At 39.2% G+C, this 22,360-nt stretch overlaps 1 protein-coding gene across 3 annotated transcripts in view; it reads left to right on the forward strand.

The window, feature by feature from the left end:
• Positions 1-17,484, forward strand: part of SCFD1 (sec1 family domain containing 1) — a 40,776-nt gene extending 23,292 nt beyond the window's left edge. For all 3 annotated transcript variants that reach the window (XM_083614538.1, XM_083614540.1, XM_083614539.1), the window contains 11 exons: positions 3,221-3,317; positions 4,571-4,641; positions 6,556-6,635; positions 7,441-7,503; positions 8,360-8,435; positions 9,281-9,334; positions 10,666-10,718; positions 11,600-11,633; positions 14,516-14,581; positions 15,273-15,341; positions 17,261-17,484. In XM_083614538.1, coding sequence (XP_083470664.1) covers positions 3,221-3,317; positions 4,571-4,641; positions 6,556-6,635; positions 7,441-7,503; positions 8,360-8,435; positions 9,281-9,334; positions 10,666-10,718; positions 11,600-11,633; positions 14,516-14,581; positions 15,273-15,341; positions 17,261-17,284 — 687 coding nt within the window. In that variant the 3' untranslated portion in view covers positions 17,285-17,484. The remainder of the gene's footprint in view (positions 1-3,220; positions 3,318-4,570; positions 4,642-6,555; positions 6,636-7,440; positions 7,504-8,359; positions 8,436-9,280; positions 9,335-10,665; positions 10,719-11,599; positions 11,634-14,515; positions 14,582-15,272; positions 15,342-17,260) is intronic.
• Positions 17,485-22,360: the final 4,876 nt, after the last annotated feature.

Genomic DNA, 22,360 nt, shown 5'->3' on the forward strand with positions numbered 1-22,360 from the left:
AGGTTGCGCGTTTTCGGGTTGCGAACTGCACCGAACCCGGAAGTACTGGAACAGGTTACTTCCGGTTTTCGGTGCATACGCAGAAGCGCCGAATTGCAACCCATACATGCACAGACACAGTGCTGCGGGTTGCGGATGCTGGGGGTTGCAAACGTGCCTCCTGCACAGATCACGTTCGCAACCCGAGCGTCTACTGTACTGTAAAATGAAGGTTGTTTTCTCAGGACTCTGAAGGGATGCATTAGTTCCATTTTGGAAGGTTCTATTATTTAAAGCAGGGGTCATTCTTCAGGTGGAAAAACATAGCCAGTTTTAAAGTTCTAGCTTTCATTTTTTAATAGAGAATATCATTGTGTTGTCAATTTATAGGCTACATTTTTGGAATGTACAGTGTTAACAAAAATTGAAACAGCTACAGCATCTTATGTTTGATAAAAATGAATAAGAAACTTATTTTTATCTTATTCAGAAATGATCTTAGACACAAGCTGGTATTCTGCCAGATCATATTCTCATCTTACGAACAAAAAAAGAGAGGAAAATGTTTAAGCAGAAGGCCATGCCTGTATATCATGCTGCTATTAAGAGAACAACTACAGTATCAGAAATAGCTAACCCAAGCAATTTTTATCCACTGCTTTCCTTTTAAAAAGCTTATTGGTTCCTGAGAATAACTTCACAAAGAATAATTTACATCGGTTGAATTTTGAAAATTTGTGATCACCAGCTGCCCAATCTATGTAACCCAAAACAATACCATGGATTAATACCCACCTTCAGCAGTGCACCTAATTAGTGTAATTTTATTTGAAAGATATTTTTATTATTTACACACTATTTCCCCTCCTCTGGACTTGACAGCAATATCATCTTTTTCCCTGCGGTGTTTGACATGGAACGTTTCATGACAGCTTTATGAGATCTGAATAATAGTGCAGTATTTCCATAGAATTTGATTGAAGTCAAATATGCAGTGGGTGACGTTCAGTCCTTATTTGTCACCTCTTTTTTCTGGGAAAGTGGTGGCAGGTCATTGACAGCAGCACTTTACATTGGACTTTGATCAAATTCCAAGGCAGGATGTGGTTTGGAAATAATTGCATGGTTGACTATCTCCCACTTCCAAGGCACAGAAATCTGAGGTCCTTTCTGAAGTGGATGCTTTTGACACTGCAGAGGTAGAATAAATTATTAGTGTGTCCCCTTTCTGTCTCAAGATGGGAGATTATTAAAGAAAAATAAAAGACAGATCTATCATCGAACTCAGGGCAGTCCAACTTTTCATACCAAGTGGGCCACAAGAGCACTTCAGCATGGAACCTGCGGGCCTTGTCATGCCAAGGGGGAGGAGAAGGCCAAAATTTGACCTCCCCTCCCCCAGCCCTCATGCTGCCTTCCCAAAGCTGGAGGCACTGGGCGTTGGGAAGGAGGCACAAGGCTCTGATGGTAAAAACCCTTTAGTATAAAGTATTTGGATTAGACTATGTCTTAAGACTGCACATATATGTGCACGCATGCACACACACACATACCTTTTGATGTCAGTGTAGTTTAGAGAAGAGTAATTGGGCACAGAGTTGCAGTTAAAGATTTACAAAGACTTATTTAAAGGGTGTTACTTCGTAGAGTGTAGTATTACCTGATCTGATCATTTGTACTTTATCTGAGAAGTAATTTTAAAATCATACTATGTGTAATAGTGGTATTTTTAGATTCAGTTTGCAGCTGCTTTCCACATTGCGTTAGATCATTTTCGAAGGCACAGCAAGAGGAACTGTGAGATTAATCACCAGCTCATGGAACCTGGCAGTTTTTTGGCATATTTCAGTGTTGAGCAAAAATTCTGGAAAGAACACACCAGTATTTCCCAGGATGGATTAGCAAATATTTATTGGTAAAGCTTAGAAGAAAAGAAACCTTGTTTTAGGTTAATTGTTTAAGCTGTTAGAAGTTTGGCAACTAATAATCATAGCCAAAATAGGGTTTGTTTTGTTTTGTTCTTAAAAAGGCTGTCATTTTATTGGAAACATTCTTATACTGCTGTTCTGGGCACCTTTACGCATTTTTCTTTCCCACTAGTTTCAGTGAGAGTTAAGCATTAGCAGTGGGTACATGGTTGAAGTCTTGGTGTATAGTATTTCCTTATTTTAATCTAATTGTGGTTCTGATTTCTGTTGAATTTTTTCATGGATTTATAGTATTTCCAAAAACAATAATGTAGATATGTGACTTTTTCTACAAGTTTATTTTAAGATCTAATAGAACAAATAGTTTGACAGAAGGATTGTGACTATTGGACAAATATTACTCTAGCATCATAGAATATGTGAATATAGTTAAAGACCTGAAATGTTTGCAGAACAATTAGCACCTTCCCCTGTACAGTGGCCCTCAAGTACTTTTTTGCTTTACAGAGGGCTAAGGCCCTTATAGAAAGTCATTTTGTTTGTCTGCCTCTTGCATAGCACTAAACTCTGGGCTACCTTTTTCACAGCTGCCACACACTCAACCAACATCTTCATCAAGCTATCCACCTTGACCCCAAGATCTCGTTTTGGTCAGTCACCGCCAATTCAGGCCTCATAAAAGTACATACAAAGCCTCAAAATGCATCATTTTGCACTTGTTTACACCATGGGTAGGCAAACTAAGGCCCGGGGGCCGGATCCAACCTAATCCCCTTTTAAATCTGGCCTTCGGACGGTTCGGGAATCAGCATGTTTTTACATGAGTAGAATGTGTGTACTACTATAGCAAAGACCCCAGAGCACAGTCTAAAGCCACATAGTATAGCAACCTTGCTGAAGATGAGCACATTTGAATCTGATAAGTGCTTGGTTTTGAGACTACCTGGGTACTTCATGTATGCTGCTTTGAGTTTAATGGAAGAAAGGTGACATATAAATTTTATATAAATACAGGTCTTAAGACAGGTTTGAATGCTACTTTCTCGCTTCTGATCATGGGAAGAAGAGAATGACCAAACTAACATATTGTGTGGTTATTTGAATGTTGGCTCCCCTTATTCAAACTTTTTTTCTCCCACGGTGGGAAGGAGTGTACAAATATGATTCTGAGACCTGCTTCCAATCTCTAATCATAGGTTATCCCAGGTTGAGGAAAATCACCATATGAACAATTTCATATATTAAAAGTAGCTAATCAAATCTACTGTAGTAATGATATTCTAACAACAAATTTGTTTTTATTTAATTTAAAGACACGGAAACTAGATTTGTATTTTGAATATGAAGAAAAAATCATGAGCAAGTCCACCTTGGATAAATCACTTTTGGACATGATTTCTGATCCTGATGGTAAGTAAAAAATTAATAATTTACTATAAAGTTTCTTTCTGTTCATAACATTCTGAGAATTGTTGCCATATAAGCAAGCTCATGCTATTAAAGACTTTCTCTCTGGGAACTCAAAATGCCACTGCCGGTTGGATATCATATCATACACAATATATCACTGCATGATATTGTTTGGTATGTTTATTCTTTAAATGTCTTACCTTTTAAAATTTGGCCAGTCTTCTAAAGTTTGCACGTTCAGCTTACAAACTAAAGTCAAAGGGTAGGCCTTAGGAACTCCTGGTCCAATTGCTTCAGCAAGTAGAGGATGCTAGCCAGGGCTATAAAGAACCCCAGCTAGCTCAGCATCTTAACCCCAGTAACAAAGCATCAAGCCAAGGTAACAGGCGAGTTCGGCTGCAGGGTGAGAAGGCTAGGGCAGACTACTTTGCCCTTCTCCTTTGTGAACTAACAAATTCTAAGCTCCCTAGAAAACTAATTCAATAGGCTACAAAAACAGATAGGTTGAAAGACAACAGGGATGAGCGATATCCAGTGTATTGTACAGAATGTCACACGTATTACTATCTGCCTGCTGGACAGAAGTGGTGGGTGTATCCTCGATTGATGGATACACTGAGCTCCTGGCCCTCAGGCAACAAGTACCTTTCCTTGAGGCCAAGTAGGCTGACTTGGAACAACTGATGGAAAAGTCCTTCAGAGATGTGATAGCTGTGTCACACTCCCAGAGTGATAGCTTTGTCTTGACAAATCCTCCTCCTCTGATGGCAACTTCCCATACTTCAGGCTTAATATCATGCTTCATGAGTACTCTTTTTATTTTTTATTATAATTTTTTATTGGTTTTTAAAATAATTTTATACACATTTAATATAACCATTTCAAGCATTCTTTTGAGCCTTCGGACCTTCTTCTCTCTCTCCATGTATTCCATGTTTAAGATTAAATTTGCAGCATCTTTTACCATTATCCATCTGTTATACTACCATAATTATCCTAAATCATTCCACATTACAAGTGTCATTGCATCCCTGCTAAAGATTTTAACTGTTTACAGTACTCTTTTTTTTTAAAGGCTGCTTATTTAGTTGTATATAAAACTTTTGTTGTATGTTACTAAACTTAGTTCACTTCATTGAAACAATTCAAAGTTTTACTTCCTGCCTATGATATTGTATACCAAATTGCTTTTAATTACACAGATGATGATTATTAAGAGAGAGAAAATTAATTCAGAACTTTTCTTTCCTCAGCGGGAACTGCAGAGGACAAGATGCGACTGTTTCTTATATATTACATAAGTTGTGTACAGTGTCCTTCTGAGGTATGGATTTTTTATGAAACAGTCATGCAGTTTCATTAGGAATGCTTCCGAGTTTAATGTTTTGCTCTTACTTGGTAGTAGGCTGTGGCACTGGCTGTAGACAGAGCATAGAAAATGCAGGCGTGAGTCTTAAAAGTAGGAGATTTACAAGCAATCTGCTATTTTCACTCCAGTGCTATGTGCAGGCATTGTTTCACCACTTGCCTCTGTGAGCACAAAGTAACAGAGCAACTTCAGTGTGTTAAGTGTAAAATTCTTGTCCATAGATGCCCTGTCCTGAAAAGTAAAGGTAGGCAACGTTGAGGATCTCAAGAAAGCGTTTTATACCACTAAGAAAGAACTCTATAAAAGTTTACTGCTTGGCAATGCAGTCCTAAACATGTTTACTCATATGGTCTTTCTAGCTTCTCCAGCCGCCACACTTGAAGCTAAATTCTGAAATGTTGCCAAATATTTGGTCACAACTAACTGAATTTGTGAGGAGCTTTGGTGTGTTTTCTTGAAATAAAGAAATACGTATTTGGCAGTGACAGGAAATTGGAAGCATTTATTGTATTTTTTAATAATTCTAGATCACTTCCTATAAATATATTATCAGGACAGCTTAAATAGCTTAAAATGCAATAAGTCAATTAGGATAATTATTATTTGAGGTGACTAAAGATAATCTGTATTAAAAATGCAGATTATTTTTCTATTTCCACATGGCCAAGGAGTCTCTGGATTTGCATTCGTCATGAAACATACCCTGTAATACAGCAAGAGAAGAGTGTAGCTTTTTTAATGCTAGCCTTTCTAAAGTGTATTTCATAGGAGCTGACTGACACACACAGTGAGATCAGGTGCTTCAGCCTGCAGGTGGAGAATCCTTACTTGAATGCTTGCTCGTGTTAAAAAAAATATTCTGCACAAAGAAGAGTAACATGTAGGACTCCTCTTTTATGCTAACTTGGATCTTATTTAATATGCATTTTTTATTTTAAATTTGAAAATGCAGTCAGTTTGCATACAAGCCATTGAAGCATGAGACTCCTCAAACAGCTGATTGCTTGATTAGCCTGGGACAAGGTCTGAGGGGGCAAGTAAAATAGATGAAATTTTGCTGCTTCCTGCCAGGTATGGGGAACTTTTTACTGGAAATGCAAACTAGTCTCGCTTCTTACCTGTTATATGAACATTGGACTACATTGCAGGTCTGCTGTATGCTGTGCTATCTCAGCACAGTCCTCCAGCCTGCAGTAGGGGTCTAATGCCACTAGACAACGCTGCAGAAATGTTGTAAACCACTCAGAACCTGACCTGTGGTATTCAGTCTGAACTACATTGCAGAACTTTAATAAACCATTCTCTCTGAACTCCTTAGGATTTTTTCCCTACAGTCTGTAGATATCTCCCATCAATATGGGTGCTGCTGCATAATGGCAGGGAGTCACCCCTGAAATTTGAAAGCAGAATATAATCTATAGTACAGAGAGTACCATGCATTGATTTTTCATGTAATGAGTTGTGGAATATATTTTTAAAAACTTACATTGGCTTAAGTTTCTCAAAGATTGTAAGGTGACAATATGATAGTGGCCCAGTTCATATGTCACTTTTAAACCATAGTTAAGAAGCTTAACCATAGGTTCAAGTGATGCGTAAAAGAAGGCAATGATTGCTTTTGTTCATTTATTTCAACACCCTTCTTAATTTGCACTTTCATAGCAATCATGCATGATTTGTTCTGAATGAAATGTTAATATGTCTGCATATATCCAGTGCTTTTTGTATTCATGATTGTTTAGAAGATAATGAGGATTTTCTATGCCCTGAAGTAAAAGTGTTAGATTTATTATTAGCAAATAATGGTGGCAGTTTACTGCTAAATTTAGAAGACATGTAACACATCTCAAATCTCCTGTTTGATTCTAGGCAGATCTGGAACAATACAAAAAAGCGTTGACAGATGCAGGGTGTAATCTTAGTCCCTTAAACTACATTAAACAATGGAAGTAAGTTATTTTTGTTTTCATAAAGCAATGAAATTCTATATTGCAAAAACTTAGAGAGACCTGGAGTTGCAAGAAAATGTCTACTGTCTGGCTACTGGGCACTTCATCCTGTCCCTCTTTCCCCTCAAACAATTCAACAAAAAGTGCATTAGATACTACCATGCACACTAAAAACTTATTCTGCTTCAAAATATAGTGCCTCAGATTCTCACGATTGTGGAGCAACAGTCAGATTCAGCATCTGCAGTCATACATTGTTCAGTACCATAGTCACATCTCTAGGGGAGAAGCGTCTTCATAGTGATTACAGAAATTTTAAAGTATTAGAATATAACATTTCCAAACCAAACTGGCCTAAGACTTTTATAGGTTCAGGATGATAGCCAGTGTAATAGATAAGATTATTACAATTCTTTCTGAAAAATACCTTTTTTTCTTTTGTTTTTAAGCTATTCCCTCCTGTCCCCTTTGACCCCTTTGACTTTGAACATGTATTGCAATTATTTGTTCTGCTTTGAACACAGAATTTTCTCTATAATACTTTCAAAACGGTTTATTTTTGTGAATTGTGAAGCTGAAGTATTTGGGAGGTAGTAAAGTAGGAGACAGGTGTTATTTGTAGTATGTGCTTATTAATTAGTCATGTTGCCTTTCTAATGTGAAGTAAAGAGCAGTTTCATCCTCAAATGCCTAGAAAGGCTAGATTTTCAAACTTAATGCTTCTTTCATGGTATAATTGGTAGATTTAGTAGTGTTCTGATGAAAATAAATTAAGTGTGCAGATATTAACTTACTTATTTCACAGAGCTTTTGCCAAGATGGCTTCAGCTCCAACTACGTATGGAAACAGTGCAGCCAAGTCTCTGGGGTAAGTTTCAAAGTACATTTTGTTACTGCTACTTGAAAAGCCTTGCCTTTTTACTGGGAACAAGTTGAGTGCTGCCTCTGATCGCTTCTGCCTGTGAGGTTTAACTTCTCTTAGGCTATTTATTTATTTATTCATTTATTTAATTTACTGTCCTGTGCTTTCGGTTCCAAAGGACTCCCAAAGTGGTTTACTATTAGAACAACAAAGAGTGAAACAAAATTCAATGAATATTATGTAGCAATGAAATTGTATGATATATGTAAAAGCAACAGAAAAAAATAAATTCAAAAGCAGATTCATAGTAGCAGTAATAGTAATATTGGTATGCAGTATTGCAGTATTGGTATGAATTGGTATGCAGAAGCTTTGCTGAAGATTCAGGATTTCACTGCTTGGCAGTTTCCCACCAGCAACCCTCGCTCTACTCTCTAGAGGCTGTTTCAATACAGAGCTTCCCAAGCATTACATTGGTTAAAGTAGATGCAAAATTTATTTTCCATACAAAAAACAAAACAAAAAAACAACTAATAGTCTGATTGTGTATATCCTAAGGGAATAGAAGAAAAGTGTGGTAAAATATTTCACACACAGGTTTTTTCCTATTAATTTTATTTTTTGTTTTAAAAATTCAGTTAAATAAAATAAAAAAATGAACAAAGAAACAAAAGGTGCATTAAAAAATAAACGATATTCAGATAAATCGGAAACAGAACAAAAGGGAGTGGTGGCAGTTCTTCATATCTTTGATGCTTAATTTCTGTTTCTTACCTTCATATGGTATAGTTCACCATAATAATAATTTTATTAACACCTGAAAGTACACAAAATCATGCTCGATGTGCTCTTTATGTTTTAGCCTTTTCTCACGTGTCATGAATACAGGATCCCAGTTTGTGATGGAAGGGGTCAAGAATTTCGTGCTAAAGCAACAGGTGTGTTTAACAATGTAGATTCTATGTTGACGATCATTAAGCATGTTCATATTCTAGTATTTGAAACCAATGATATTTCACAGTATAACTAGAAAGCATGGGTTAGATTTCTTGGACTGCCAACAAGAAACTTTAAAGAAAAGGGCAAACTGTTTCTTAAGTTGCATGCAACTCTTTGGCATTCAGTAGTTCATATGGGACACCTAGAATTTTAAAGAAATTGATAAGCGATACAAGAATAATCTACTACAGTTCCAGAATATCTCTGAAGACTTGTCTGTTCCCATCAGTCTCCATGCTACTACCTATTATTATATCTCCTCTTTCTTGACTGTTTCTCAAGGAAGGAGGGTGGCAGATGAGTTGGGACCCAGTGAGAGCTTTGAAAGGGGGAAAAAACAGGTGCTTTAAGACAAGCTGCAGGCTAACTGATTGAAGCTGCTTTTCCCAATATTGAGGCTCAAAGTTCAGTGGCTACTAACTTGGGCGCAGTTCCGTCAGTCTTAATATCCAGACCGCCTGTGTGCTGTTCCACCTGGTATGTCCATTGCTATTCCATCAGGGTGAAGGATGGGTAATGACCAAATAAATAAATAAATGCAATATCTGAATCACCTCTCTTTTTTTTTTCTTTTTTACCCTGGGAACAAACACTCAGATAGTGTGTGCTTATTTTACTATGGCAGAGGCATATATAGCAGGCCAACTGTATTCATTTTAAAATGAGGAAGGGCTCCAATAGCAATGTGAAAAGTGATCCAATTGTGTCTGTGCCTGTTTCTTTTCTAAGCTACATTGAACAACAATTTCTGCAATTTACTTGAATTAAGTACTCTCTTCTATAGAATCTTCCTGTCACCCGCATTTTAGACAACCTTATGGAGATGAAGTCCAATCCTGTAAGTACAGCAAACAAACTTGCACATTAGATTTTATTTATAAAGTCCCTTTACCCTGGCCTTTGAAACCTGAGGTGTGTTTTCCAGATCCACCCCATACCTGTGACTAATTTGTTAACTGCTTTTAATACTGAATTGTAAATTGTTGTAACCCACTCTGGGTTCTGCTAGTGAAGGGTGTGCATTAAATTTGATAAATTTTTTTAAATACTGATATACACAATTTTGGTGCCATGAACTACTACGAATTTTAACATTATAGGAAGAAATTGTGTTTCATATCGTATCTGTAAATCTGCATGTACCACTTTACAGTTTAACAGAATGATGAAGCTGACCAAAACATAAAACTTCAACAAGTATTTCAGTATCATCTCATTACCTTTCCTTATTTCTGTGGGTGTAGATATACACACAAATATGCCACCAAGGTGGTAAATACTATAGAAAAACCAACATCTGTGAGGTTGTATCATGAAAAACAGCTCCCAAACACAACTGAGGGCACATATTTTGGTGGCCTACGAGATGAATCTCTATGAGATAATTCTATTCAGAAGTTTTTGTACATTGGTATGCACAAGAATAAACTAAATTTCTGATAATTGTTGTGGATTCATTTGGGAGGAGGTTTTTTTAATTCTACAGATATAATCTGGAAAATATAGCCTAGTGAGAGTTGTTTCTTCTTCAACCTCCTTGATAAAAGTAACTGCAAAAGTAGAGACAGAAAAACTGGTGCTATTTGCCAATAAAAATATTGAGTGTCTTTGAGGGAGGAAAAAATCCTTCATATCATAATGATGTCAACAGTATAAAAAAAAAATGTCATGCCTCACGTTTTCTAAAAACAAACTTAATTTGCTTTAATAGTACTAGTAAATCATGGGCTGAAATAAATTTGACTGGTGCATCATTTCAACATTCATTGCCATTTTTGAAAAGAAAGCAGGCAATCTTGGTTACTATGTGGGGGGAAAACATACTGTTGGGGGACCTAGTGTGAGATCTAAAACTAGTGACATCTTTAGATTAATATATTGCTTCAGAGCTAGAACATATTACGCAAGTAGTATATTTTGAAAAGTTTGGGAGTTGTGAATTTCCCATGAGCCACCTCTTCTCCTCACCCACCAGCTGGTAGCAGCTAACATAGGTATTTTACCAATGTGACTGAATGAATATTGGTGGCTGCTAGCATATGTTTGTTTTTATGAATGAATACTTCTAGATTCGTAAGTTGGGAAATGGATTAATAGAAGCCACAGTAGTCAAACTTGTGGGACTGAACATAGCAATAAATTGTTACCAAGATTTCTCTTGTTAAATAGGAAACAGATGACTACAGGTATTTTGACCCTAAGATGTTGCGTGGCAGTGACAGGTGAGTTTACCATGCAATTTTAGTAAGTGTGATGCCTGCCGTTTGAAATATAGTTAATGTGCAGTCTGTGTAACATTAAATAAAAGAGTAAAGAAACCATTCTCTTATCTGGATCCTCCTGTACACATGCCAAAATCTGCACTTGGCCCAAGATATTGAGGGTTCACAAAGAGGAGAAAAAGATGAAGTTCTCTTGTCTGAACAGAACTCTACTACAACTCATGTGTTCTGGGATGTGCTTTTCTAATGTTTAAGTTAAATGTTTAGGTGACCGAGTGCCATTCTCATTATCAACCATCTTGGGCCCTATGATCAGCAGAGGAGGCCCTGTTAGTGGACCCACTACTAAGGGTTCCCTGGTTGGCAGTGACCAATGACAGGGCCTTTGACATTCCCTCATTTGTGGAATGCCCTCCCTAATAAGATGTGTTTGTCTTCCTCACTATGAACTTTTAGGAGAAATTTTGAAACATTCCTGTTAATCTAAGCATTTGATGGCTGAAAGTTCTGTTCCTGACAACCCTGAAATGGTTAGTTTGAGAATATGCGATTGATTTTAGGAGCTTTAAACTTTTTTTAGAAGCTTGAACAGTGGCAATTTCTGCCTTGTGAACCACTAAAGGTCAACTGAAGTCCTCTAGAGCAGCAGGTTCTCTAATTGCATTGTCACCAAAGAGTTAGCCCTTACACAAATGCCCCGAGCCTGGCAGGCAGGAGAAGGAACACAGTCCCACTTAGAGGAATATTAATACCCAGTCACAAACACATTTTAGGTAAGACCAACGCTCCTGTTTTATAGTTCAAGGTGTTTATGAATATTGAATGCTTGATGTTTAAAAGATAACTGAGCTTTCAATAAAGTTTTTATTTATTTATTTCAGCTCAGTTCCAAGAAACAAAAATCCATTTCAGGAGGTAAGAACAGATCGTACTTCTCCAAATCAGTGGTATGAACATTTGCTTTAAATATAATAGATGTTGGTCACTCCTTACAGAAAATTGGATCCCGTTATATGAAATCATTAGTGTGATTACAGTTTTGTTAAATGATATTTAGCCGCGATTGTAAGCTCCTTTCATCTTCAAAGAGTCAAGTAAGCATAAGCTAATCTTTTCCAACATTCTTAACACCCTGGCCTTAAACACATTTACTTAAGATATTAGGAGAAATTAATTGTAAAGAAATGTGTTTAGGTTCTTGGTTGATGAGCAATTTAAAATGTAAAATGTCGCTTCTAAGGAGCAATGTAAAACGTAACTTCAAAAAAAATTTCACCATTTTGCTGAAAGTGGGTACACACTAAAAACACACATTCTGCACCTTTTTTCTCTCTCCTAACTTTGACCCAGTCCCAGCATAATAGCCCTGTGCAGACAATATTGCACAAGGGAGATATCGGTATTTGGTTTTAATGTAGGGAGTATCAGTTAAAGGTCCTGGTCTGATCATTCACTTCTCTGTGTTGGGGAAAGGAGCTGTGAGCAAGCTCAGAGTCTCTTCCCAGTCTTTCCCAGGTACAATATTGGAGTTGATGGTCTTGTTTGAACAGTAACTGGTTTTCCTCTATAGAGAATTACACATGAAGAAAAGCACATGAAAAACAGTATTGGGATGCACAATTCAGAAGCAGTTCTCAAACAGAAGACTGGGTTTCTGACTCCTACTGCTTATATATCTTTCCTACAAAATCCCTATTTTTACAGGGAAATGTTGCTAAGAACAAAAACCAGTTTTGACTTCTCTGATCATATTTGTAATAGAATGTAGAAATGGTTAAGCTTAAATATGTTGATATACAGCTCCAATATTATGGTCAAACAGAATGAAGTTAATTGAATATTACATCAGCTGTGCGCCTTCACTTCCAGAAGTGTGGGCATGAGGACAAGGCCTTCTGTGTTGTGGTGCCAAGGTTATGGAATGCCCTTTCCAAGGGAGCCCTGCCGGGCTTCTTCTCTGCTCTTCTTCCAGCAGGCAGTAAAATTGCAGTGTTTTAAAATGTTATCTAATGTAAATTTTGATTTATTGGGGAGTTTTTTTAATTGGTTATGGTGGTTATCATTTTTTAGATGAAGTTTACTATTTTGATGTTGATTGATGTCGAGTATTTCCCTGAAATAGAAAAGCAGACTGCAAATATTTTAGAAATAAATATGATTCAATACTTTCCCGTTAAATGACTATTTTGTCATGAAACTGCTATTTTAAATTAGAATTGGATCAAATATAAATAGTTCAATGCTCTTAACTGCAAAAATAAAATATCTAAACCCTATGGCAAAATAAATTGTGTGGATAATTAGCTGCCTTTGGCAGAATACATGAGGCACAATCTGTCGTTGTGTGAGGACCCTTAGAAACTTACCCTGCCAAATAAAATCCACTCTAGAGGGTCCTCCAGCCCTTCAGAGCAGAACTGATGGCATGAAAGAGACTACAAGAAAGGAAGAGAGTTAGGTGAAGTCCTGTTGTGCAAGTGGAAGTCTGTTGTCTTCAAGGGTGGACAGCATCGGATGAAGCCCATGATTTATATGTTTGTATATTTATTTATTTTTAATGTGATGCTGCATTTCCACTATAAAAAGTCCCATAAGGCGTAAATCAAAACACATTCTGTCCTGAGATAAATATTATGAAGGGAAATATATTAATACCTTAAATAAATAAAAAAGTAATTAAAATCACAATGATAAATAGCATCTGTGGTAGTAACTTAACTCAATAAAAATAAGTGAGTGTTTAAACTGACGTTTTGTTACTAGATGGACATTTTTTGCTTTGGAGAATTAAAAGAAAATTTGACTGTTTATCCACAGTAATCATACATTTTCTAGAACAGGAGTGGCTAATCTTACATTGTAATAAGGGTGACATTGACCTCAAAATTTTGAAGAGGCCAGGGATTCTTCTGTCTTTATAAACACACAAACACACACACACAAAAGAGAGAGAGAGAGAGAGTTCCCGCCGGGCTCTGCAGGCTTGCGGATAGGTGCTTGCAGCCCGAAGCCCGGGGAGCGCGGCGCTGCGCACCCCGGGCTTAGGGCAGCTATCCGCAAGCCTGCGGAGCCCGGCGGGAGTTCCTCGCCTTCGCTCCCCGACCCGTTCTGGGGGCTGGGGTCAGGGGAAGCTTGGGCTTCCCCCGCCCCCAGCCCGTCAAGCTCCGGGAGCGATTGCGAGGTTGAGCAGGATCCATGGCTTCTTTGCTCTTTGGGGCTCGGGGGGGGGGGGCAAAAAAATTTTTTTCCCTTATTTCCCCCCCCCAAAAAAAAAAAAACTAGGTGCGCCCTATGGTCCGGTGCGCCCAATAGAGCGAAAAATACGGTAACTGCACTGCTTCAGGCTGGCATAGTTAATGGTCCAAATCCAGGTCCACAGGAGCAAAGCAACTTTGGATTTAACAGATTCAAGACCAATCCCAGGATTGAACTCTACATCCACAGAGCTTTTCCATGGGCATACCAAGGTCTCCATGGCAGGTAGATCATTGAGTTAGTGGATCCACATTTGTGCCCCATCTTACCCTCCCCAAAAGGATTTGGCAGGATTATAGGATTGCTGTGCCCAGATTTTGAGATGCAGTCTAAAGGTTTAAACAGCTGAAAAGTTCTGTTTCTACTATCACAAACCGAGTACTTTCTTGGTACTCGGCTTTTTGATGCCCTGAAATTCATCCAAATAACACAAATTCAACTGTTTTAAAAATATGACGAATTTGTATCTTCTTTCTGTAGCAAGCTTAGAATGCAGCAGTAGCTACAGAATATTATTTGTTTCATTTGTTTTTGCATTGTAGGCAATTGTGTTTGTAGTTGGAGGAGGCAATTACATTGAATACCAAAACCTTATTGATTACGTAAAGGTATGTTACCACTTTATGAGTTTCTTTTATTATTATATCTCTTCTTGCATTTTTTTGCATGCCTCTCTGGGGTACACAAGTGGACTTCCTTTTTCATTTTAATCACAAGTATAGACGTGTACACAGATATATGTGCACCATGCTTCCTCCTCCATTGAAGTAAATGGGAAGGCAGCAGCACACACATGAAATTAATACATCGGGTCATTTATATAATGGTAAAGTCAGTGATTTATTTCTTCAGTTTCTTTAACTTTCCACCGCAAACAATTACGTTTCTTTGTGGTATGTTTGAAACACAAGTGAGGGTTGAAATGCAGATTCACAAATTTATGGTTTTATTTATATTGTTTGTTTTTAAAATGCTTTGAAAATGTTTTTAACAGAAAGATAGGCTAAATAGGGATGCCCCATATAGGGAAGTTTTTAATGTTTGATGTCTTACTGTGTTTTAATTTGTTGGAAGCCACCCAAAGTGGCTGCGGCTACCCAGTCAGATGGGCGGCATATAAATAAATTGTTGATCTGGTTGTCAATTGCTTATATACAACAATGGGGGGAAACTGAGCTCTCTTCCTGCTACACTGCAGTTCATAAAAAAAAAACCACCTCCATTCTCTGAAGTTGTAGAATGGCCTTCCTAATATAAAATTGAGCAATGTTTTGATTAAATCTGTGTTGTCTCACATAGGGCAAGCAAGGTAAACATGTCTTATATGGCTGCAGTGAACTCTTTAATGCTGCACAGTTTTTAAAACAGGTAAGGATTTAAATGATAATGCAGTTATCATTTTAAAATATAATGCACAAGTCAATTAAAAGTTTTTTTCAACAAGTATTTTTATTTGTGATATTCATCGTAAACCCAGGAAAGGCCCATCAAATTTGTTGGTTCATTGCGCTTGGCAAGATGTTTACTGCTCACAGAACTGCTATAGAGGAAACAAGAGCTGGCAGGGAGGGAGAGGGGGCAGAATACACACTTTGCGTGCACACTTCACAGCTCTCTGAGGCATGTTTTTATTAATATGGGGCGATTTATCAGCTAGGTTGAAAACAGCGTGCAAGTCTCTCAGATGTTGCTTTGGGTGGGCTAGCACCAACTCCAGTGAATTTGCAGTCTTTTCCAACCTATTGGCATGTTTCCCAAGTGAACCAGAAACTCATAAAACAAGCCTCTCAAATTTGCTTCTACTTACCCTGCTGCTACTTGTTTCCTCAACAGCAGCCTGCTGATCCCATGTGAAGGGAGGGCAGTGTGAAGCAGAGCACCTTAGAAAAACCAGGAGCGAGTAAAAGTGGTGACCCTATTAAAGTGATCTTCCCTTCACTGTGTAGCCGTGCTAAAATACTGTATTTTTCGCCCCATAGGGCGCACCGGCCCATAGGGCGCACCTAATTTTTTTTTGGGGGGGGGAATAAAGAAAAAAAAAATATTTCTCCCCCAGGCATGGGGCTGGGGCAGAGCAAGCCCGAGCTTCCTCCGACCCCAACCCCCAGAACAGGCTGCTATCCGCAAGCCTAGGGAGCCCGGCGGGAAGTCGCGCTGGTCTCCCAAGGGTTGCAGAGAGCTGCCCGAAGCCCGGGGCACGCTCTTCAGCGCACCCCAGGCTTTGGGATGCAGGCAGCTCTGCGCAACCCTTGGGAGACCGGCGCAAAGTCGCACCGGTCTCCCAAGGGTTGCAGAGAGCTTCCTGAAGCCTGCATTCGCCCCATAGGATGCACACACATTTCCCCTTCATTTTTGGAGGGGAAAAAGTGCATCCTATAGGGCGAAAAATACGGTAACTTCCTCTCCTGGTGGTCAGAAGGTTTAACTGCTTGGCTTATTTAGCATTGCTGGTCATACTTCCCCTTCAAGATGTTTTGTGCATTTTAAATCTTTTTCTAGTAGTATTAGAGCAAAGTAATATCTGAGTATTAAGTTTTTATGTTTTAAACCACGCTGTGGACTTTGGAAGAAGGGTGGTTTATAAATTTAATTGATGATGATGATGATGATTACATAACAAGTACCCATAATGGAGTTCTTCTGCAAAGACATGAGACCATGATACACTCCTATACTGTACTAGGTGTTTATTTTGGGGGTTTTCCCCATGTGAGCCTTTTGTCTGTGAGCACACAGTACCCTACATGCAGATGAATCCCTGTAGGACTTAAAATAAATTGGTTTGCCTTCATCCCCTGGAAATCTTGGAAATGGAAGATCTGTCCCAGGCAACTTGTCTAAGTGGAGAGATGGTGTATGATGTGGAGATGACACACATCCAGGTCTCCCATTCAGACAGTTGTGCTGTCTCTTGTCATGCTCAAGAGAGAAGGGCTGTGTACCCACAGGGAAGAATCATTCCTTAACTAAAAATATTGCTTTGTTTCAGGAGTGGGGAATCTATGGTCCTCCAAATATTGCTATATAACTCCTATCATCCCTGACTATTGGACATCCTGTCTAAGGATGAGAGTCCAGCAACATCTGAAGAGCCACAGATTCCTCAACCCTGCTCTATTTTATGAAACATGCTTGATAAAATAAATTATTTTGAGTCTGAAAATATTGCCTACTTTGTTTATCTTTAGTAATACATTAGTACACAATATTTGGATGAAGTCAGTTTTCTCCTTATAAACTGGAGTATAATGGGTAATCTAACGTTTTTCTTATCTTTTTATATTTAGCTTTCCCAACTTGGACAGAAATAGGAAAAGATTATCTGGCCTTTTGACAAAATGTGAAGAAAAGATCATGGCAACATGTAACATCTTAACCTGTGCATAGTATTTAAACCTCAACTGATCCCTTAAACTAATAATTTTTATTAAAGGATATTCTGTACTTCTATATATATAAGACATACTACAGTGCAGAATGATATCAAATAAACCACAACACTTGGGTTCTGCCTGCTGTGATGTTTCTTCAATTTGCTTATATGTTGTTAAATTCAAGTGATAATTTATCGGTAGGCTATTGCATCTGGAATGTAATTTGTACCAACATTTCTCATTTAATTTGTTGAAATAAATTAAGCTCAGATCCCTCCTAAGGAACATGTTCCATTTTAGCTCAGCTGTGTAATTTTATCTAGCTGTGAAGGCATTCAGTTGTTTGTGCATAGATTATTAATCATTCATTCATCTTTCATCTTTCTTGTACAAGGTGGCTTTTCAGTTCTTCTTACCTTCAAAAGCCTTTGATATGGGAAACACTTCATTTTGCCCGGGGGGGAGAGAGACTTTTGTACCAGCCTAACGAGTCTTGAGAGATCTGCGATCATCGCTGTACTATGTGAACATTTACCAGTCCTATATTCTATAACATAACTCATAGGAGTTATTGCCGATGCCCCACACGCATAGTTCCACAGGTGCAATGGGACTGCCATTTCTTCTCCTACAGCTATCCGCCCCCAAAATCTGCTCCAAACAGTCCTCCAACACTCTGAAACTGATTTTGAAGGTGTACAGGGGCTAGAGGGAACAGTAGAAGAAGTTCATTTGCACGCGCAGAAGTCCATTGCGCTATTGGAGTGTTAGTTGCAGGCCCAGTCTCAGTGTTCCCGCAGGGCTCCCTAGGCTGCAGATAGCAGCCTGCTGCCCGGCGTGCGGGCGCCCTGAAGCAGAGCGCCCCGCGCTTCGGGCAGACATTGGGCAGCCCCACAAGCTCGGGGGACAGCAGGGAGGCGCAGCGCCGCCATCCCGCTGTTCCTTGACCTGGTTTGGATTCCCCGACCTGGTTTTGGGGGGAAAATAAAGGGGAAAATACGGTAATAACTCAGACAGACAACAATCTGGATTAAAAATGACCACAACTTTATTGATTACAGATGTAAGTGGAATTTATCCAAGTGCTTGGGTTTTAACACAGATTTAAGGGTTCTGCAGCCTTGAAAATGGCAGGCAGGAAAGGGGGGGGCAAATAGCAACCCGCCACTAAAAGCTCTTGGGACAAGAAGTAATTACTCTTGCCTCCCCACCAGCCATTTTGCTGATGGGTGGGAAATAAACAGGGATTTTAATCCAAGCCCCAGGTTCAGGAGAATTCTAATCCCAAATTACCAAACTGATTTCCAGACCAGAACACCACAACCTGCAGCATCTCTAATTGCAATGTACACATCTCTTACTCCAATATAAACATGAATGAAAATCCATTCAGACACTCTTTCTAAAATTGTGAAGGAAGGAAGTGAGTGACTGAGCTGTGTGTCTCACTGATAATGATGAGTTACTTTGCTCTATGGATTGACATTATCTAAAGTAAGATCAAACACATATCAAGCATTTTACCAAGGCTATAAAATAGCCCTTACAGTGTGTATATCCCTGTGCCATTTTCTTCAAATCCTTTACTGCCCCCTCCCCCTCCCTCCAAATGCTCCTACCATCACAGGCAGTGATAATCCAGATTTCAAACAAAGGTACATCCAGATTTCATAGGCCTTTCATCACCCTGGGGAAATTAGGTATCACAGTTTGCATTTTGAAAATGAAGCTGCGCATGGGAGTTGTTTATTTGCAAGATTTTCTGTACCAGCATCAAGAAAGCTATCGGAGCCAGCATAAAATCACCAACAAGATTACATTCATAAAAGAAATGAAAAAATACATCACAAGTCGGTCAGTTAAATTAATACAACATAGCTGAATCTCTCTTCCTAGCGAGGCAGCAATAATTAAAAAACCAGCACATTTGCAAAGTTAAGCAGACTCCGGTGTGGTTTCAAACTGGATAGGGGACCCTGTTGAGATTTCTGCATTGCAGGGTGTTGGACTAGATGACCCTGGGGATCCCCTACAATTCTATGATTCTGTGAATCCTTCAGGGAAAGCCTGGGTGAACAGGTGAGTTTTATGCCAGTAAATAAATGCCAATACAGTAATTGCCTGCCTCGTGTTAATTGGAAGTGCATACCAAAAGGCAGATACTGCCTCACTACAGGTTCTGGTCTTTGTGGGCATAAAATAAACCTCAGAAGTATAGAGCCCAAAAGTGTCTCTCCCAAGGATCAAATTAACCAGGCAGGGCTATACAAAACAAGCTTGAACGTAACCTGGTTCCAAATTATTCAGAAGTAGGTTAGATGGACTAGTGCCAAAATTTTGAGACAATCTTGCTTCAAGATAAGCATGTAGTCCAGGGATGGTGAACCTCAGGCCCTAGGGTCAAATGTGGTCTTCCAGGGCTTTCTACCCAGCCTTTGGAACTTTCCAAGGCCATGCCTCTCACCAGCGGTGCTCTGCAAATAAATCCTGGATTTATTTTGCGTGGCTAGAATGGATCCTCGAACCATCGTATCACAATGCCTTTTGTTTCTCTAGAAAGAGGGTGAGGAGTGGAAGGGTAGAAACCTCTGACTATGGCTAGAATGTAGCTCATTGCAAAAAGGTAAGAATCGTCCATGTTGCCCTCCACTTTTGCCTCTAGAAACTTTTGCCAAACGCTGGCATGCAGGCCCCTGAAGGCTGCCCATAAGGGAATTGCAGCTCTTGGGCTGGAAAAGCAATCCTCACCCCAATCAAGTTGATTCCCCGGCTTGTCAGTCTATTTGCATTCTTTTGCCAAGGGGGGATTTCCCATGTATGAAATCGCACAATGCACTGAGCTATCCGAAGCTGTTTTAGCATTTGAGCAGGCCTACCTCAAGCACTGGGAATATTCTTCACTAATGTTCTCTGGCTGCTGCATGGTAAAATTTGGAAGATTCGGTATATTGAGGAGGAAGAAGCAAAATGCTGGCTGGTGAGGAAGGTCGCTCAAGGCATTAGATTATCTTTGCCCCTTCCAGACTTCGATTATGTTAGTCTAAATACAAACTGAGGCTGGGGGCAAGTGCAAGTTCTTTTGGAATGGCTGCTTCACTTTCGCCTAATCACCTTGTTCTGCTTGCCCTGCGAGACAGATCTGGGTCGCAGAGACAGTTGTGAACGTCAAGACCTCGAAACTTCGAGTGCCTCCAGCATTTATGGTGCTACAAATTACTCTAAGTAATGTAGAGCAACTGACAGAGTGTGCCATTGCATCATCCATCCCCTCAGTTAGGCACTTACAGCATGGTTGCAACAGGTATTGTCTTTATTCTGTTGTGGGTGCTTCATTCACTGACTTGTAGGTGTGCTGCTACGGACAGTAGGTAGTGCTGATGGACAGCTCCAGCCTGTTGCAGAGTAACAGGTCTCATTTTGAAGTCTTCAGTAAGTAGACAGTTTGTTCCTGTTATGTTTTCCTGAGTGGTCATACAAGGCATATTGGACTTTGCTTAAAAGAAAGGGGGTCCTAGAAAATCTGGACCATGGTTTTCCAGGTTATTAATTCAATGGTGTGTTTAAAAATAAATAAATACAGAAATCAAGATCTAAATGCTCCAATTTGTTACTCAGTTTCATTTTTCCCTATGTATGGGGCTAGGGGAGAATAAGGACGGAAATGGGAATTATGTCTCAGAATAAGTTTGAAAGGAAGTTTAGGGTTACGAAGGAAACTTTCTGTGCTAAGGTCCCTGAGGTGTGCCTAATATGCCTTTCAAACAAATTGCCCTGAAGTGATTTATGGGATCAGAAACAATAATGGGAGGGAATTTGATTCTGTGTAGAGAAGGACTCTCTGGTGAAAGTTATAAGGATGTAACATACACACCTTGCTATTTAAATTCCCATGACCTTTGTCTAAATAGATTAAGAACCTCTAGCACAGAGAAGTCTCCTTTGCAATGTTGTTTGCTAGAGGCGCATAGGAAGTGACCTTACCCAGGTGTGGATTATTGGCCTACTCCATGAGGAAACTGCCTTGTGAAACCATTTCCAAGTGGCTTCCAGACTGCAGCCATTTTATGAAAAGGACCCCCAAAACAGTCTGAATGGAATGTCCAAAACTAATACAGAGCTTCCCCCAAAGATGTGAGTACATAAAAGTTGATCTTTTTTTTATCAAAACAGGCATGGCTTAGCTGTGGCCTTCTAGATGCTATCGAACTGCAGCTCCCATCATTCATGATCAAGTGCCAAAAAACAAAATTACAGAGAATTCAAGGAAGCCTTCGCCTCAAAAAAGAGTTGGATTCAATTCATTTCATCCAGTTTATGAAAACTTCACACTCTGTTTTTGTTTTTTTAGGCTTAGAAATAGAATTATCATTACAGATATTTCAGAAGCATGGAATAATATATTCATCGCATTTCCAGCTGCTGTGCAGATTTCATCAAGTGTTTTGGGAAATATTTAGGCTGACTTTGAACAGAATTAGTAGGCTTTGTACAAACAGCTGAGATGCAGGGCCAACATTCACCTAAGCATATTTTACACTAAGGATTTTATCTGTGGAGTGTTTCATTCAAAAATAAAAGGATGACCTTTTGGGGGGTACAGTTCTGAATAATCAACTTAAGATAGGTGTTTTTTTCATGTCCTAAAAGTGGCATATTGTTCACATCCATTGTGTCTGACGTGATTGAACTAGATGAAATTATTCTATTTTTTCATTTACCTGTATGCATCGCTTGCATTCTGCTCATCTACTTAGGTTGAATCCCATTCAGATTTGTAGAATACCGGGGGGGGCACCAGGTGGCGCATTGGAAGATGGCCGACAATAACATCTCTCTGACCCATACGAGGTAATTAAGAGGCTCCTATGGGAAGTATGCAGTCTTCCTACCCCCCCCCAAGGAGATGGGGGCTGCCTTGCCAGCAGTGTCCACAATGCACCCCCAGATCTGAGGTCTGGGGGTGCCCATCACTTGGCACAAGCCCTCGATGCGGTCAGCTCTTCCTGACACCGA

The sequence above is a fragment of the Podarcis filfolensis genome (assembly GCF_964270895.1).
Source record: "Podarcis filfolensis genome assembly, chromosome: 1".
In the NCBI taxonomy this organism is placed as follows: Eukaryota; Metazoa; Chordata; class Lepidosauria; order Squamata; family Lacertidae; genus Podarcis; species Podarcis filfolensis.